This window comes from Ischnura elegans, chromosome 4, assembly GCF_921293095.1.
Source record: "Ischnura elegans chromosome 4, ioIscEleg1.1, whole genome shotgun sequence".
Lineage (NCBI taxonomy): Eukaryota > Metazoa > Arthropoda > Insecta > Odonata > Coenagrionidae > Ischnura > Ischnura elegans.
In genome coordinates this window covers 17,781,064-17,801,230 of record NC_060249.1, presented here as the reverse complement: position 1 = coordinate 17,801,230, position 20,167 = coordinate 17,781,064, and the positions used below count along the sequence as shown (strand labels likewise).

The window sequence follows — 20,167 nt, the reverse complement described above, 5'->3', positions numbered from 1 at the left end:
TTTTGTAAATCCATTCTTGGGAGTCGTAGGTGAAAATAACTTTAGATGCTGACTAGAAATTCATTTTTTTGTTATGTTCTCAACATACACAACTGGAGAGCCCAAAATCTCGTAGTAGATCTGAATAACACGCAAGAATGTGATGTATGTTTCTGTCAAAATTATTACACTTAAATGAAAAAGCCATAAAATATTTAACTTAAGTTGATTCAAAAGGTAGAATTTTCTTTCCATCAGGATAGGTTTTCGCAATCAAAGACATTGAAACAATTTCCATGCAGCTTTGAAAGTTTATTTCCAACATTTCCAACGATTTACATGCTTGAAAATAGTAGTAAATATATTATAAGGTTGAGAGTCCATAAAAAATGCAATAGATGGGTGAAATAAACGGGCGACACCATTACAAACTCATTTGGTAAACCATTGCGTGCGCTCCGAGAAGGCGCCAACAACGAATTCATTTCATTGTAAAAGCATGAGTAATTTTAACTCACAAGGTGACATTCAGGAAATTCCTTAACCATAAATTTTTGACAGGTGGTAGACTTTGAATAAGGCTAATTTTACCCTTCAAGTAAGTCCATAGTCGGGCGATTGATGATCTCTTCTCAATAAGAGACCCGCCCATGCATTCAAAATATGTGGAAATAACGTAATTAGATAATCACGCATACGTTTCAGTTTGTGTATTGGATAATAATTTAGAAATTGTAGATAATATGGAACATTTAATTAACTTGTTACACATATTAAATAATTATTTCCTAAAAATATATGCGTGTATATATGATTTAATACACTTTTTTGTTTCACATTATGTATAAGATGCCATATTTATTCAAAAAAGACGGATTTCTGCTATATTTCAGGATACTGAGGGTTGAAAGAGTAACACAAATATGAAACTGAAAGGTTTCTAGTAAATAAATGGCCATCAGATAAGTAGGTATGTTTGATAAAAACAGTTCAAATTGAAAATTTATGCTTTTAACTTTTAGTGGAATTTGATTTTGCACCGCTTACAGTAAAATTTAGAATTTTTCTAAATGTTCCAACTGGCCATGCCATATAGGATCCCTTTTAAAGAAGATATTCCTTTAATGTTGTGCTAGGATTAGTTGACCCAATGAGGGGATATTCTGAAATTATATGTTGACTACAAAGAGTTTTGGAATTCATGCTTTAATTTGAAGAATTCCGTTACAGGAAAAAAAACTTCACCTTGTACATTTCACGCTTGTTTTCGTCAATAGTATTGAAAATTATCTTTATTTGAGTAACAGAAAGTAATGAAAACAGGTCGATTAATACATACATAAGAGCTCGGTTACACTGGTGGAGGGGAACTCATAATGAGTTACCAATAATGGCAGGGGGACTCGTTATAAAGAAAAACTTGATGGGGATTCTAAGCGCTGGTCCGCAATCAAGGATCAAAAATGTTTTTACAGGTGAATGAGAGAGCAATTAATACATGATATTTCGAGGAGGTGACCGAAAGCAGAGGAGATATAATCTGTAAATGAGAAGTGAGGGAAAAAGGGTAGAGAAAAACCGGGTGTCCTTTGTTCTCAATGAAGGATATGAGCAAAAGACGCCACGGCTTAAGTTCCCATGCGACGGATGTAGTGCTATACCATTGTTAAGGTACCTAAGCAAATATTCTTTATACTCAAATAAGCAAAGGTGTTTCTCCCCAATATCTCTGAAACTGCCGAGAGTCAAACCTTGGCGCTCTTGATGAGTTGCCAAAACTTAAGCCACAATCACCCCAATCTCCGGGAGGGAAAGGAATCAAAGATCAAAAATAGCAAAGTTGATTAAGGGCCCAATCCTTTAAATTAACAAATATTTTCACCTGGTCATAGTGTGGACAAAACTCGTCCACCCTATTGATAGTTTTAACCAATTGTGAAATGTACTGGTTGAAAGTTTTTTTGCATAACTAATCCTTTTACTGCCAGCCTTTTTTGCGATTAATTTGCCGAATGTTTTTTTGCGAGTTTGTATACGATTTCAGATTTTTAACGATTTAAACTACCTAATTTTACTTTTTAACCTCTCGAATATTTCTAAATTCATAAATTATGGGGCTTGAATGTATTTATTTTGAAAAAAACTGGTTATTGAATTTTAGTTTTAGTAAATATTCCGGGTGATAAAATGCCCCGCGGCAGGTTATTGACAAAAGTAGTGGATACTTTGTGGAAATCCATTATCATAGGAAAGAAATTAAATTTTGCAAAGTTTGATTACTTTTCCGTGGAGTTATTGAACAGCAAAAAAGAAGAGATACATTGTCGAGCTGGCAGTAACAGGGTTAATCGACGTTGGATAGAATTTGAAAAGAGGAGACATAACTTTTTATGACTAAAAAGTGTGTATTTGCCAAATTGAATGAGTCTGAGATCGAGATATGTCCGATTCGGCGCCTTCCCGGACCCGCGTGCGTCGCTGTCTGTCTATACTGTGTAAGACCTTCTTCATCGTGCCCTGCCATTGGTTTAAGGCTCTCCCTTCCCTATCTTAGAATTCCCTGCTTTCCCACCCCTATTCGCCCCCTCCTTCTCCTCTTCCTCCACCCCTTCAGTCCTTCTTGCAGTGGTAGCACGAACAGCTCTTTGCCGACTTGAAGGTCAGCTCCCGAGGGCCGTCCAAACACAACACTCTCACCATAATCTAAAATTGAAGATAAAAGAAAAAACAATGTAGCATTATTGCACAGAAATTTAATAAACACTTATGATCGATTGATCATTTATGAGATTATTTTTGTGGATGATAATCAAATTAGAAATCGTTTCCAATGAGTGAAATTTCGTACGCCTGAATAATAAATTGGATGGGCAGCCATTCATCTTCATTTTCTCGCAGAAATTTGAAGCTATGAAGAGCTTTCAGTAGTGAAATGTGTTTTAAAAAATGATCAATGACGAAGGGAGATAACATAAATATAAGTGAAACGGTGAAAATATGATGTATAATTTGGTTTACGTAAGACAACTGACAGAATACGTTCGGTATTTTCGGGCTGACATAAGTAGTTTGATATTTTTTCACTAATGATCATTTATGAGATGATTTTTGTGGATGATAATCAAATCGGAGATAGTTTCCAATGAGTGGAATTTCGTACACCTGAATAATAAATTGGATGGGGAAAACCATTCATCTTCATTTGTACGCACAAAATTGAAGCTCTAAGGAACTTTCAGTAGGGGCATATGTTGCCATTAAAAATGATCAATGACGAAGGGAAATCATAATATCATCATATCATAAATATAAGTGAAACGATGAAAATAGGATGTAAAATTTGGTATACGTAATAGCATTGACAGAATATGTTCAATATTTTTAGAAACGTGTAGCGAAGGAAATTATTATCTGTTCAAAAAGAAAAAAGTGCCAAAATACGATCGAAATGTTGAGTTCGTAGAAACCGTTATGGTATTCTTAAGAGGATATAACTTTGTTTAATCCTACATGTAAATGAATAATTTTTGGGTTCCCCCTCGTCTAGTATGAGTATAAGTTTATGTGCTATCAACGCGGGGAGCCTATAAAACAATTATTTTAATAAAAGTAATCACACGCATAAATTTTAATACTCTGACGTTCTTTTAAGTCCATTTTTATACAAGAGTAAATAAAAGTGAACTTGAAATCTTGAAAAACGTGAGTGAGGAAAAAAAGAAAGTGGGTCGTTTTGACCCTCGCCTCTGGTCATCGGCGAGGCTGCCGCCGTAATTTTTGGAAAAATTGAAAAGATTGGTATGTTTAAGGAGTCTCTCTAATGGATTTTTTTTCTTCCGGCAGCCTAATAAAGAATTTCTACAAATTATTGATTAATATCTTAAAGCAACTTATCTACATATAGCATATATTGAACGCATTATCACTTGGTGATATTTCATACCACCCATCATATTTCATGAGAAAGTATTTCATTTTTTTCTTTTTCATTTTTAGTTTTTTCTTTTTCATTTTCTTTCATTTTTTCATTTCATATTTTTGATGCCCCTAAAAACAATGGCATTAATCCAAATCTGCCCCAAGTCAGGTGATTTTTTACTTATAAATAGACATGCGCGAAAATCGCAAATGCGATAAATGCGATATAGATGCGATGACTGGACTTTTATGATATTTTTACGCAAATTTGCTTTCCGACGGCAAAATTCGTTTTGTGTCGAGCGCAGTTAAAATGCTCCGCCGGCACTCACCGCTTAAAGCATGTGAGCGACTGGCCAGCTGCCAGTTGGCTGGGACTCTACGTGGCCGCGAACTACAAGTGGGCGCGGGCAAGCTACACCTCCGCCAGTATGTCTTATTCCATAATTTATTATTGTTCTACAACTTAGTTATTTAAAATATTCTGTATTTTGTCATATAACTGTGTTTCACTACATTTTATCGTCATCTACCTCATTATGAAAATATAAAATAGACGCTACAAAATGCGATAAACTGTTATTGAAAGTACGATAAAATAAAAATGAAAGTTTGATTTTCACGTATCTCTACTTATAATTCTTTCAGGCAGTAAAAACTTACGTTTTCCGTATCCATCATGTTGCAGCACTGTCCCACCGATGTTATCAGTTGGTTTGCGTTGTATCGCAGCGTCTCAATGGCCGAAGGCACGGACCAGGATTCGCAGAAACCACGGCACGCGTTCGTCGTGATCTCGAACTCCACGCAACCAGGAATGCTTATCTTCCTCGTGTGACCTGCGGGATGGGAAAAAAAAAGATTCACATTTAATGAAAATTCTAAAACTTACTTCATGAGAATGTTGATTGCAATGGATCAACGTTTTTAAATCTTTCCCATTGAGTATTCAATCAGCAAGGCTCCGCGTGCAGGGAAACGAGCATTAGTGAAGAATCGTACATTGTACAACCCTTTTAAATAAATTACCCTCTGGAATGTAATTTTAAAGAAAATTTCAGCGATAAAAAAATAATTTTTAAACGGAAACGTATTAAGCACAGTTGCTAGCCACAACCAATCCCAACAAACTTAAGAAATATTTTTTATCCACTTATTTTTTTTTGCAAACTGTTTGGAGATAAATTATCATTTTAAATATATATTTATTAGGCATATGTTACCATTATTAAAAATATGACAACGATTTCGGGTAAATTAAATTTGTGATATTGAAATAAAATTTTGGTATGAGATCGGAGAAATTAAGAATAAAAATTCCTTTACAAAGAATGGTTATCCAAAATGTTGATGCATCCATATTTATCCTGTTCTCGAATTGTTTTCACAAATGGATAGATCCCTTGGTGATCTTGGAAGAAGATTTACTTAATCGCCATCCCATTGATATCTCTCTCATATATTCTTACTTTATTTCAGGAATGGCTGACGATTCATCTCCAGGTCATAGGACGAAGGAGAGCTCCACAACTCCGATTTCTGAGCCGGTGGTGGGTACATTTTACAATTTGGGATGGATATTATCAAAGATGGCTTTTTATACTACTTCATCGTTCAACATAGGGTATTATCTGGCAACGAATATGATCAAATACAATGTTTATATTTTCCCTGAGAGTCGTTCAAAATAGAAAAAACTAAAATTATCTGTTTAGATTATTTTCACACCAAGGGTTTATTTTCGGCCGTGTGGTAGACATAAAAAAACAATTTTTAAACGGAAACATATTCAGCACAGTTGCTAGCCGCAACCAATCCCAACAAACTTAAGATATATTTTCTATCCACTTATTTTCTTCTGCAAACTGTCATGCGTGTGACATAGTTGCAATTTGGTCGTTCGATTGTTGCCACTACCATTATTTAAAAAACTGTCATGGATAAGATAGTTCTGCGTTAAAATATCAAGAGACCCGGTTACCTCATCAATAATTAAAGCTAAAGGTTAAGACGCATTCATACGTTACTAACCTAAAAGATGGAGTTAATGCTTACATTGATCAGATCGCTCATAGTCACCTTCTCTCTTCTCCACTTCTTACAATGGCTAAATTGAAGTTTTAAGTTAAAATTTTTTGAAAGCTGCAAAATAACGTTTAGTAGTTATATTTTTATGAATAACATTTAAACTAGTGTACCTAAATACCTATTGCAACTTGTGACGAAATAACTACGATATATTTGTTTCCCTTCTGTTTCTCTATGACTAGTTGCGTAGCCAGGAGGCTTCGGGGGATCCGAACCCCCCCTGAAATATAAGAACATAGTAACTTTTCCTTCTTAAAAGAAAACAAAATATAGAAAAATTATGAATTTACAAAATATTCCTTCAACAAATGAAGTTTTTTCGATTATGAAAAGTCTTAAAATTAATTAAAAACCCCCTACTTAGTACCCTGTTTTTAAAAAATATCCCCCCTGGTTTAGAACCCCCCCACCGAACGAAATTCCTGGCTACGCCACTGTCTATTACTGCGAAAGGCATTTTTCTATAGGCTTTCCATTTTAGGGGCTACATCATTAAATTCTGAAACAATAATTTTTCCTGGATTAATGAGATTTAAAAACATAAGAACTAAGTTTGGTGTTAATTCCTGTCGTTATGTTCTCCCATTATAATAAGGTGAAATCATACTTTGAGTTAGCAAACAAAGGAATACCAAGAGCCATCAAAAATCGTCACTCTGATAAATTATTAATGTATTTATTCTTATCTTCTTTATCCTAAAGAATTTTTTTAGTCAAATGTATTTAAAATTTCTTATAAACCCCAGAAGAAAAAAAAACAAAATTCCCCGACATTTTTTTACTTTGGCTAATCAATTTTATAAAATATTAGTACGTTATTACACTCTCAAAAATTTTCCTCTCTCTTTTTTCATTAGTTCATTAATATTTTTTTCGGAAAAGATATATCACTCTCTTGCCAGTGTAATCCATGTTCCCGATTATGAGCTCACGTCATTTCGGCGAATCTGGGTGAGTGTGCTAATATTGGCCTGTGGCAACGCTGCGCTAGTGTGACGAGGCCTCAGGAAGACTTTTCAATGGAGAGGCATTATAAGAGTAACAAATGACGGATGATCGCGCGTTGAGCGATCACTTCTCGTGGGAGAAGGTAGCGGCCATTTTATTTTCCGAAGTTGGATGCCTTCTTACATGCCGCACGACGAAAGAAAAAAATATAAATCCAGAGAGATTAAAATAAGAGTATCGGGAATTCTGTCAAGAGATGGAATCCGTAATTTCGATTCTATTCCAGGAAACTTTCCCCACAGATTACCAAAACATTCTCACGTCAAGAGCTGTGAATTAATAATACGAAGAAAGAGCGGTGCTTTTTCGTGTCGAAAAAAAAGAGAAATTAAAAAAGAAATAACTCCTCACTCGATCATGATTAATGACTCGAAGTTTCCATCAGTCGAATGGATCGAAAGAAAATAAAATGAATCACAGAACTCATCCATCCTTCAAAGGAAGAGCCTAATGATATAGGTATGTAATGATAGGCAGGCTGGGATTCAAATTTGAGCCTTCCCAGGGTGAATTTATGAAGTTCTACCCCCATAATTTGGATCAATTTGGTGAGAGGAAGATTTTGGATTGATCGATCGGGGATCACCCCACAGCAATGCCTCAGGAGACTCTTAAAGAAGGATGCTATCTCAAAGCGTAAAGGTATGTGACAACAGAAATTTTGACGTGTAGCTGTCGTAAGTTGATTTCATTTTAATTCGTACTTTTACCTCATGTTTGGAGTTTTATTTTAGCATAAATTCGTTGTAAATAAATAAATATTTATTGCTTTCATTCAAAGTTAGTTCGTGCAGCTTTTTAAAATATATTTTGTAGGTTTGGTTTGGTTAGGTGTAGTAGGCTTGGCAAGCATGGGTTTTAAGATCTATTGCAATCTACGTCCGTCATGTCTGCTACGTATTTCGAATTGAAACACTATGAATTAAATCATTTAATTAGAATGAATCATTATTGGTAGATGAAATTATTTAAACAATACGGCAGCAATCCAGGAAATTAAAAATTTAATAAGCACCTGTTGTTATGATATTACTTTATTATCAGGTCTCCATTAGCTTGGGGGTTATTTCAAACTTCGAAACACAGTCCAAAAATTATTTTTCAAGAGTAAATGCTTTCAAAAATAATGTATTACTGATACACCTACCTGAAGGTACATTATTTTAGTACACAATTGTCTGCATGTGAGAGGACTTGCCTTTTGGCATAGTTTGCTGTGTCCTATGTTGGAGGAGGTGGAAACTTAAGCTTCAGCGTCAAATATGTCAACTTATACTTTGCGGTGCGCAACCCGGTCTAATGAGTGGGAACGACTGTGGATACACTTAAATTTTGAGTCTCTGGATGATTCTAACTTCGAGTTCTTCACAATTCTGCCCTAATTCTTATTGGCAAATGCATGACTATTCGACGCAACAATTTACGTAAACTTAGGCTCATACAAAATTTCCAGCGAGCTAGTAATTCTTCATTCTCCAATGGTAGCTGCTCGACCATATTACTCAACCTATTACTAACAAAAAATTAATTGAATTCCATGTTATAAATTTTTACATCGAATGTAATGGTTCCGAACTCCCTACCATTTTCTACCAATAATAAAGTTACATGCTTAAAAATATGTCGGCAGAATATCAAGGTGGAAAAAGTGGCAATGAATAGTAAAAATCAAACTATCGGCGATTTTTTATGATCAAAAAGGATGTTTTGAGGAGACTTCAAAATTTTGTCGGCTATAGAGATCTGATTTCGTGCGTGAATAAGATTTCTGCTGTGAAGAGACATGTCACTAAGAAATGGAAGTACCACCAAGCAACCAAATTTTTTGTAGACTTTTTCCTAGAAAATTTCTTTGTTATCTTTCGAAAAATGGCTTTTTTTGAGAAATGGAAATTTTTAACAGGATAGCACGTGATGAGTGTCTATCATTGGAAGCAATTGGAGCAAAAACATACATTTTCTACAGCCGAAGTCCGTTACTTAAAGTGACCGCTGTTTGGAGGTGTCACCTTCATTACGTTAAACGCCGCACAGTGGGGCCAAATGCTAAAAAGTTGGTCATAATTAGTAAATATCGTGTAATCTATTTGAAATTTGGTATACAATAGTTATCGAGGTCGCTAATTCCGAATATGATATTGAAATTTAGGAAAAATTATTTTTTTTGCCAAAAACATGGTTTTTTCGCGAAAAATGACAGTAGTTATTAATTATGTCCTGTAAAAATGGGGGAATATTTTTTTAAAGATATTAGATTACGAAAATGAAACTGATGATATAAATTTATTCTTTTCTGAATCGTATCGCGAAATTTTGAGACAATGGAATGAATAATTTTATGTATTTTTTTATAAACAGCAAAATTTCTAGGCCATTTTTTAATTTTTAACCATTATAAACCAATTGTTTCCCGATATTATTGCACGCGATAATAATTTACCTGCTTATGTCTTAAAAATATAACTTTGGAACTTAAGAAGTCAGCCAAGACATTTACATAAAACAATTTTTTATTGCATTCAATTTACATAGAATATGAAAACGTATTTATGTAAGCCTGCGCTCACTCGCTTAGAAATACACAAACACTAATTAAAATCCGGCTCTTATTCCTCCTATGAATTATCGAATCACACCTGCACTAAATGAATGTACCAACTTATTTCTAAAAATCTTATATGACAACTTTAAAGTCAACTTAAAATTTATATTAAAAATCGTTTATGAAAATATAAAAATTTTGAAAACAAATTGACGTAACACATTGTTTTAAAGCCGTTTTCTGTGTAGAATAGAATGCACACACTGACTTGGACACGTAAACACTTATTTTAATCAGACTCGCTGCCGTCAAAAGAATCATCTTCCGATTCAGATGTAGATTCTGACTCAGGTTGGAAGGATACATACAATATATTCATGGCCTCTGAAGATAAAACTTTTGATGGCTTTGAACGCATCACAATCTGACTAGAAATTATAGGGTCGGAATGTAGCATCATTCTAACGAACAAGTCCTCCATAGTTTTTTTTCTTGAAAACTTTCGGGTAAAATCTTCCCTGAATTTTCTCAACAATTTGTTGCACGCTTCCTGTGCCTCCTCAGACATTTGCCCGATTGGCAACAATGAATTATTAATGACATCTCTTCCGTGCAACAGTATTTTATGCACAGTTGTTGGCATACAAAACCAGGGGTATAGTTCAACAAAAAGCCGCGCTGTTTGGATTGCATACTCCTCGTAGATATCTAAATTTACTCTATATCCAGATGACAGAACTTGTAAAATAGTGTGGAATCTTTGAAGAATCTCCAAATTGAGGCCTGTAATATTGGCGGAAATTTCTGAGTGCTCGAAGAAACGGCGAGCTGTGTTGCCGTCATTGCTACTGCCACACACCTGCTTTGGCCGGTCAACTATCAAACTTAGCTCCCTTTTTAGTCCTTCCCGTATCTTCTTCTTACGCTTCTCCACCAATTCTTTTGAGTTTGAGTTACGGATCTGCCACACTTTAACATCCATTCTATAAGCCACCTGCAAGCAGCATTCGAAAAGACGAATCCACGCATGCAACGTGCTTAAGCCATACTGGAGAGTTTCCTCCTTTACTGGACGAGATATTATATCATCAATATAATTGAATTCTGCGGAGGTGGCATTGCATAGGTAACACCGTTGTGTAGATGTGGTGTCTGTGAGAGCGTTACAGATCTTTCCATCGACCATCGTTAGTTGTAGCTTGTAGGAAACGGCAATTTTATTTCCATTCACTTCAACCTCCAATGGCACCAGTTGCCTCTCTTGGTAGCGCACGTTCTCAACTTGCAATTGAGCGTGCTGAGCTGTTTCTTTATTGAATTCGATCTTAAGAGGACGGCAAAATCGAGGAGATGCAGGTCTGCTATTATGCCAAATAATTTTTTTAAGGCTTCCTTTAGTCACAAGTTGTAGTGGCACAATAGAAATAAAAAATATGGAGCTGTCGTCGAATTCTTCGCCATCTTCGCTAAATACCGACTGTTTATAATTGCTGTGTCCTGAACTCCCATCACAGCCCCACTTGCAAATTAACTCTAGACCTGCCAGTTCTTCCGATGGTAGAGAATATAGCAATTCAGTTTCCAGCGATAAAATACGTTGGGCTGTGTGATTCAATAGTAACTGGAGACTTAGTTCCACACTATGGTCGGTGATGGTCATTAAAAGAACGCTCGGGTAGCACGCTCGTTTTGTCTCGGCCACTTTTTTATAAGAGGGGTATAATCGGCTGTTATTCGCCACTGAGACATTGCGCATTATTTGATACTCGGATTTAGATTGACTAAGCAGCACCATTACAGCCAATGCATGTTCCGCAGTCAAAGTGCTTTCTGATACATTATTCAAGGCAACACGGTACTTTCGCGCTCTCGTTGGCGTCGTTGTGGTCATCTGCTTCAAGACGACAGCAGCATCTGCACTGTGTTTCACTTCATATCACACTAATGAAAGCTAAGCTTAAATTAACACGCAAGTTGGCGGCAAGGCAGATTGACTCTGGCCTGTAGACATCACTACGTGATGAAACCCGGGTCTTATCACATAAAACAGAACTTAACGATCAATCTCAGTGAAATGTTTTTTTGTTTAATAAATACAAATTGATGGTAACTATGATGTTGCCATCGCTTAGTTACAATCGGTAAACAAATTTGTGCGAATATATATCAAAATTCTTGTCTCTTCTTTTTCATTTATTTACAACTGAATTTTATTATATTTTTTATTCCAATGTCGTAAAAAAGATGATAAAAATCTTTCATGGCTTCATGTATTAATTTATTATAACCATTATTATCACAAACTATAGGTTTGTGCGACAAATGCATTTTAACCATTATGATAACGCTAATTATAAAGTAAGTGCTCACTCCTGCATGCGACGTGTCAACGGGCTGCGCGCTTCGACGTCCATACGATTGGAGGTTACTTACGTATTTCTTCATTAATTCGCGAAGGGGCGGGTTGGGGCGGTTAATTTTTTTTTGTTTTGATAGCCGAGAGTTGTGGCTACAATAATATAACTATATAAGAGCACAACAGAGCGCTGCAATATAACTTAATGATGTTCGTATTTTTATTTTTGAATGAAATTTGTGCAATTTATTGGTTTATATTTATATCAATAATAATTTTAATTTTGTTTCAATGTTATGGTAAAGCAACATTTTTTATTTATGCACATTGCTGCGTTGATTCTATTTTTTAAATTTAAAATTTAGCCATTTGGGTAGCCGAGAAGGAGTCTAGAAGATGGGGGTATTTCGAAGCGAGAGGGAGGCTATGTATCCCAGCAGCGCACCTGTCACTTTGAAAGTGTTTTTTACGAAGAGGTGCACACTTACATGCTTCTCAAACTTATTTCTCAGCAGCTCAAATAAGTGTCTTCCCAACCATGAAAAAAGAAATCATAACCCCGAACTTTTTTTTTTCTAATTATGGCCACCTTTTAAGCATTTGGCCCCACTGTGCGCCGTGCTGATTTGACTAGCAAAACTTCCTCCTAGATTGAGGTGTTCGCTATTTGCAGGTGTCGCTTTCGTGAGTTTTGACTCAACTAAAGCGTTGAGCCGTGTCGGAATACCTAGAAGTACGAAAATTAAATTTTTAAAAGGCATGAAACAACCGACTCTGACTCGAGAAAAATCGAGATGACGTGCTGAGGAAACCTCGAAATGTTGTCGGCTAGAGAAATCAGATTTCGTGCGAGCGAGGGCGTGAATGACATTTTTTCTGAGAGGAGTGACGTGGCCGTGGAGTGGTTGGGCTTGAAAAATTGGGGACAGGAAGCAGAAGGAGGGGTGGGAGACACTTGGGGTCACCTGTTGAGAAGAAGAGGTTGGTCTTCGGTCGATATTCCGGGACGGAACGCTCTTTCTGATGATGAGCGGGGATATCTCACGCGCCCGCTGGGCCACTCCCTCGAATCACTGTCGACGCGCACTCATTCAGATTGCCATAGCCATCTCAACCCTTCCAACAATCTATGGGCGGATGGTAGGGGCACGTGCCCCCCCCCCAGAAGCTTAAAAAAAAATTAATACGTCATCATTACGTTTGTTTACTTTAGTGTATTACGGAGCCTCACTTATTTAATTTCATATTCATTACTTTCATATTAAAATTAATAGAATATTTCGTTCACTAATTGTTGTATGCTATTTTTTATCTCAATTATGAGAAGAACGTTTGACTGTCAGATCCTCATGCCCCCTCCCAGAAAAAATCCTGGATTCACCCTTGCTACAATCCCTTCCTAATCTCTATCCCACGCTCCGTATTTACTGGACGCGACGTTGCGTACAATGTTGTTCACTCATCTACTGGTGTGTATCATTGAATAAGGTATTTTGACTCTGCCATGTGTACCTTTGGCTTTTTCTGGCCATTTCGAGGATTATCAAGCTATCCATACCTATTTAAAGTTCTTTGTAACAATAACATTTCAAAAAATAGCATTCTTTAGAGCAATGGCAATCACTTCGCTATCTAGGCTCACTGATTCTAGTTAAATTGTCATGATAATCAATGAGTATTGAGTGTAGTGGCCTACGCAGTAGCAGGAATAGTCAAGTCCTCGGTTCAATTCTGTGTCCAAGAGAACTTTTTCTAAAGTACTTTGATATGTACTGGTAACATCATTAAAAAGTCCTCCAAAATTGAAACTTGTTGTTTTGTACAATTTGGAGGTATTTAAAAAGTAGATTCTAGTAGAATAACTTACTGAGTGAGAGAGCTCTTTACTATTGTGTTATTATTATAGTCTTGATTATCGTTGAGTTCACAGAGGTTGCAGAAGAACAACTTATTAGTAGGCACGTCGAAATATAATAACCACGAATTACTCTTAAAGGCTGTAATAGAGGAGAGGAACAAGTACAAGGTCGCAAGGAATAGAAAACAAAAAATTCTCTGCAAAAGTATAAGAAATAAAGTCATATGAGAGTCGAAAAATGCCTAAGAGAAATGGATCGACAGCTGCTAAGAGAGCGTTAACAAAAATAATGATGAAGAGAAAACAAAACGGCACATAGCCAAAACAAGAGAAACTTCGGAGACAGGAAACTAAGATGCAACGACGTTAAAGATACCAGTAGGAAAATGTTGATAGAAGATAGAGACATCGGCAAAAAATAGAAGCAGAACGTGTAAGAACTATACTGATGTCCGGAACCCCTCATAGAAGCAGTCCCATTGGACCAAGGGGAGTGAGACAACTGTGGTTCGGAAATAAAATTGGAAATGTGAGAGAGGCGTTAGAGACTTTAAGAATAGAAAGGGCCCGGAGAAGACAATATTAAAACTTAGGTGAGAAATCGTAGGACACACTACACGGAATAATGTGAGAGTGCTATGAAATTGGAAACCTGCACACGAAGACTTCTAGAGGAGCACTAGGGTGACCATGCCGAATTATTAATTAATAATCACATGGAAAACGTTTAAAACCGTGAAAGTTTCTTCTTTGAGAAACCAAACTCCAAAATCAGTGGCGTAGCTGCTGAACTTCGGTACCTGGATTTCCGCTATGAACATTGCATCGAGTACTAATACTGTTTAAATACTACCGAATATAGGTATATAAAAATTCATGGGTATATTTCGACGCATTAGGGAATTGGAAGATGGCGGATGTATATGTATTCCATATATATCGCACGTCCCTTACTCTAATATAATTAAAGCTATGTATATGGATTTGCCAAAGTATTTTGCGCGATGGGAATAGGGTAATCATTTCATGTTTCTGTCACGGTCGAGGTTTTCCTTTGTATTCTTGCGGTCGAGATGAACTCGTGCCGTGGGCGTATTCCACGAATTTCGCCGCAAATATGAGCCAGGAACAGCTTTTTACAGCAAAGGGACGTTCTCCACATCAGTGAGCCACTCCTGCAGCAGTTGTGGGGCCGATTGAGTGAGCAACAGGACGCGGTATCAGTCGATGGTTCGAAATGTGGCTGACAGTTGGCGCGCGGGTCGGAAAATGCGTTGCCAGGAAAAGCAAACAAACAACAAATGATAAATTTCCGCGCGTTTTGTGGTCCTCCCACGCAGCCAGCGCGCAGTTATTTGATTTTTTTCCCCCAAATCCTCCCCCCACACCTTCTCTCATACGTCATCGTCGATTTCACCCCACCGCCGTTTTCCGTCCATTCCTTTCCACCCTCCTCTTCCACCCCCCCCTTCTCCTTCCCTTGAGTGCAATCTTGACGGATTCCCACTCTTCCTACGTCATATCCGGAACTGTTTTCTGGATATTTCCGGCTGCCCGTTCGTATGCCGGAATGTAGGACGAGATTGCAGCGGTTCGGGTTGCTGTGGAATTGTCGTTTGGGAGGCAGCGCTATCGCCGCAAATATTTATCAGGAGCAATCGAATATATCCGCAAAAGTAAGTGGCCATATTAATTAGGGAATGGAAATAAGACATAAAGGCTTCCTGGCCTCTAATTTCCCACATAGTCTTCACATGAGGCACTCAAGAAATGTAATGCATGCGACAGAAAAATATTCGATTGAAAATGTAATATATGGTTTCCAGTTATATTGGTAAATCATTTTTACCACTTTTACTACACGCAATGAATCCCTAAATGTGGACCAGGGCCATACTTAATATCGGTAGGCTTGTAGTGACAATACATGTTGTGGAAGAATGGAATGGAAATATGGCCCAGGTTAACAAAAGTCCGTAGGAACCAACAGAATACTTCTGTACATAAACATTGTTGGATAATAAGGAAAGGCAATTTTTTAAACCGACTTTCATTAACATCCAATGCCTACCAAGTGATAAAGCATTTTATAGGTTTTGAAAACGGTAAATGAAGTTTCATGACAATTTATCGAAATAAGTTACCATAAAACCAAGGATATAGAATAAATCATGCCATATTTTTTAAAAACCAAAATTTTAAAAATTCAATTCAACTATATAGTGCCCTACTGCCGGGCACAAAAGTATGAGCTTTTGACTTGGGATATCGACTAAAAATTAACAACTTGTCTTTAAAAAATAAATAAATCTTTTGCGTGGTTTTAGGTTTAGCGTGTTAGTGAGTTCTATGATTGGTAGAAGCCCTAACTTCAAGATGAATCCATTTTAAGTTTATTGTTAAACTCATCTCCATTTATCGTCACAACGTTTAAAAATTAATATCAAATTGACCCGCAGAAAGTGGCATTTTTGATCAAAATTGAAACTCACTGAAACATAAGGGAAGGGAAGAGTAATTTAAGCAGAATTCAAATATAAGATATAAATTTTTATCTCCGCTTATCTCCAGCTTTGCCAATCCGACTCATTGGGTATCACGTGAACTGGGATTTAGGTATTTTGGCCGTACGAGCAGAAGAAGAAATCGCTCTGGTTCATATTTAAAACTAGTAGGCCACCCAGCGTTGCTCGGACAGGACAGAACTCAGAGAAGTGAGAAACTTGGAACTTGAAATTCATGGTCACATGGTAGAATTTTTATGTTTTCTATTTCAGCGTGTCAAGAGGTGTGCCTACTTGGTAGGATGTCCAACCTGAGAAGTTGTATTAGCTGGTGGAACGAACAGTAATCAGAAAACGACGCGAAGGAAACCAAACAGCTAAAGCAACCAAAAGTAGCACTAAGGGGTTTGAGAGTATGAGATGCACCTATGTACGAACTTAGGTAACAATCCGTACAGACGTGTGAAAACGCATGGTGGACATTCAAACAAACATCCTCTTTTACATATATAGATGACTACTGACATGAGTATGTAAACATTTCGGCAGTATTTTGGTAGCAAGGCTTTCATCGCTCGATGCCGCCCGGGGAGCGAAGTTGTAGATCGGCGATTCCATATCATGTGGGTTGCCGCCCCTTCCCCTCTTCTCCCTGGGACGATGAATGGGCCAGCATGAATGAATGAATGGCCCCCCACCAACGCTCTCGGAAACTCTCCCCCTTGTGATTCCCTCACGCCAGACGCTCGCCTGTGAGTGAAATGCGTCCAGATATAAAGTGCGTCCCGCCCACATCCAACAAACCGCAGCATCCCGCACCGCATTGTCCGCACAAAAGGAGTAAGGATAGTATCAGCCGACGAACACTAAACCCACCAAACAGCGCAGAGAAATCTCTTCTCGCGCCCTCAAGCGAACTCATTTCGATACACCATAATATATGCACATATTGTATGATTTATAGAAGCTAGAATGCTGGGAATGAAGAATGGAATCAAGCACGAAGATTACCTTTAGCAACAGGACAATGCTTGGCACTCAGAAATGATAACATATCATTGCTAAGTCTGGTAACCTTAATGTTTAAAAATAATATTTTAAGTGTTTAGGGATTCGCTGATAAAAGACCTGAGTGGAGATCAGCGTAAAAAAATCGAAAGATTTATGGCCGTTGATGATTAATTACACTTGGGGCGTGGTTCGCAAACACTGATTTTCAATGTGAAGTTTACAATTGAAAATGTGAGATCTGGTACACTGTGTTGCATCTTGCAGGCATGCATGCATCCCAGGATGATGCCAATTTAGTACGGTAAAGGAATACTATACTTTCATCGGATAGATTGAAAATAAGCTGTCTAAATTCTGGTCCATATGCTTCTGCAGCATTCTTTTCTTTCGTTAAAAAATCTCAGTGTTGATTAGAAAACTATCGCCCTATGTTCATAAATAAAATTCAGGCGAACCCACGAAGTACATATAAGAATTAAAAATAAAATTCTATATTAGTTATGATTGACATTTTCCAACTGTAGCACCTTAAAGTTAGAAAAACGTTTAATTGCATCAACACAGTTCGGTCTGAGAAACTGCTGTGTTCCTAAAATACCACAACTTGTAACCCAAAAGGCGGATTTGTATAGAAAATAGCAATAAATTAGCCGTAACGAGGTATTATCGTGAGATTCAAGTACACACATTCTGTTGTTTTCGGAAGCAAATGGCGCGGGACTAACATAAGTGAAGTTAGCGTGAAAGTAAGCGTGGGGTTTGGTCGATTTTGAATAAACGGCAAAAATGGCATGAAAATTTTTTGGAACACGTTGAGTTTCAGCGTGTTTTTCTTGATTCAAACCGTAACTCATGGAATAAGATATCTCGGGATGAAATATATCATGATGTATTTAGTAAGGAATGGAGACGTAAAATCAGGAAAAAACTTTGATTGCGGGTAAGAAACAACTAAACTCAATTTCAATATAATAAGTTCTGCAGTTTGCAGTTAGTTCTGAAGAAGAATGATAGTTGGCTTCAAAAAACGCTAATTTTTCTGTTAACGCCAAACGACATTAAGTTATTTTTTCATTTAGTACTAATTTAAATTAATCTTTATTTTTTATAAGCCTGCCTTAACGCTGATGAACTGTTCTCAAGTTTCTAATTAGGTAGACTCACCACGACTGCCGTATTTTATTTTATGAACATTCTCTGTTGGTGTCCCCAGGCTGAATTAGGAAGCCAAGAGGAAATGACCAAAGTCTGCTTATGAAATATCAATGACTTTGAAGGAAATGACGCTAATGAAACCCTTGCGTTTTTATTTGCGTCACTTAGAGAAAATAAATTGAAACTTTTCCTATTATTGTCAGGCTTATTGCAGATCTGAAAATTAGTTATCGAGCTTTTTAGCTAGGTGTCTTGGTTTTTTTAAATTATAGCGTAATATCTGTTGTAGTAATTTTCAACCATTGGTGCAAAAAAATCATTGAATGGTATTCGGGAAGAATTTTCCAACAATTCGCCTGGTGTGGCCAAATGCTAAAATGCATCGAGCATGAGTGATTATATAGTAAAAATTGACGAAGATGACACGTATGGCTACGGTTTAAAGTTACCTTTTCCATCTGTAAGTTTTCTGTTTCAAAATAAAAGTCACTTTATTGCATTTCGAGGTATGTTTAAATAAAATTATTTCGGATTCAAATTAATCTCATCTCTGAGCGGTGGGAAAAGAATTTCGAAGTACTTTCCAATGGTTGCTTCAAACCTCTCCACACATTGAAAGTAGGGGTATCAGGATACTAGATGTTTCTCGTGTTTTCTCCATATCCTTTAATCGTACCATTGTGCAGCCCTTAGGTTATTCCATTTGAATTATATATCTACCCTTCATGTGTAGTTTCCAATTTACAATCGAGGCCACTGTTGACTTATTGTTCAGATACCTGACTAAGTAAGCATTCACCAATTCATTCAGAAGAGTGATTCAGATTCATCCAAGTTTCCATTTTCACGTTACTCAGTCAGTTTTATTTTTAATCCTGGAATATTCGAATGACAATCTCATCACGATTATTAAGCTAAATTAGTGATTTTAACGCTATTCGCTTGACCTTATAAACCGATGTTTGAACTATGGAACTGGTTCTGATTTCATCACTCAAAACGTAACATTTACGTTATCTCTAGTGCAAATCATATTACTGAGTTATCATTATTCGACACCATATGCATCGCAGGGATAACAATTGTATATATGTCATAAAAAGATGCATACGAACACTGATTTGAAGGCGTATTTTTCTTAACTTCAGTGTGGTTACTTTTTGACCTTTAACCACACCACAAATGACTGTCGGTTCGATAATCGATAACTGAAGCAGAAGTCTCCTCGTTTTTTCTTCGGTTTGTCGACTGACCTATGAAATCCAAGGCGGTCACTCTGGAAATGAGAGGACGAGGATTCGAGGAACGAAATTGGAAACAGGTCGTTTGTAGTTACTCTTCCAATGGTCGGATAACTTCCATCTGTGATGTCGCAACCTTTATTTCTTCTCAAAAAATAAAAAACATTTTTCATTAATCTTTAGAGCTTTATTTTCTCTCCTGCATCCAAAATGGCTCTCTTACTAACAATCAATCGTATACTCCCCATCACCATAGCGTCCTCAACTCCAAAACAGCAATATAAACATAAACACGCCTACAAATAAAAATACAATTCAAACATCAACGCATAATCTAAGGACCATGGCATAATCAATCACGCCGAACATCATGGACGCGATGTTACACATCCCATCCCTTTCCTGGAAACACTTTGGAGAGAGCCTTCATCTCGCCCCGCTCATGCCTGAAGTTTGTCTAGCTAGAGAAGTCCCTCGAGGGTCACCACCAGATCTCGTTCAAAGTGT

General features: G+C 37.0%; 1 protein-coding gene across 1 annotated transcript in view; it reads right to left on the bottom strand.

Moving 5' to 3' along the window:
- Positions 1-278: 278 nt before the first annotated feature.
- The window catches only part of LOC124157107 (thyrostimulin alpha-2 subunit), a 153,909-nt gene continuing 134,020 nt past the window's right edge, over positions 279-20,167 (bottom strand). The window contains exons 3-4 of the mRNA XM_046531601.1: positions 4,561-4,736; positions 279-2,682 (exon numbers count right to left, since the gene is read on the bottom strand). Of these exons, the coding sequence (XP_046387557.1) occupies positions 2,590-2,682; positions 4,561-4,736 (269 nt within the window). The 3' untranslated portion in view covers positions 279-2,589. The remainder of the gene's footprint in view (positions 2,683-4,560; positions 4,737-20,167) is intronic.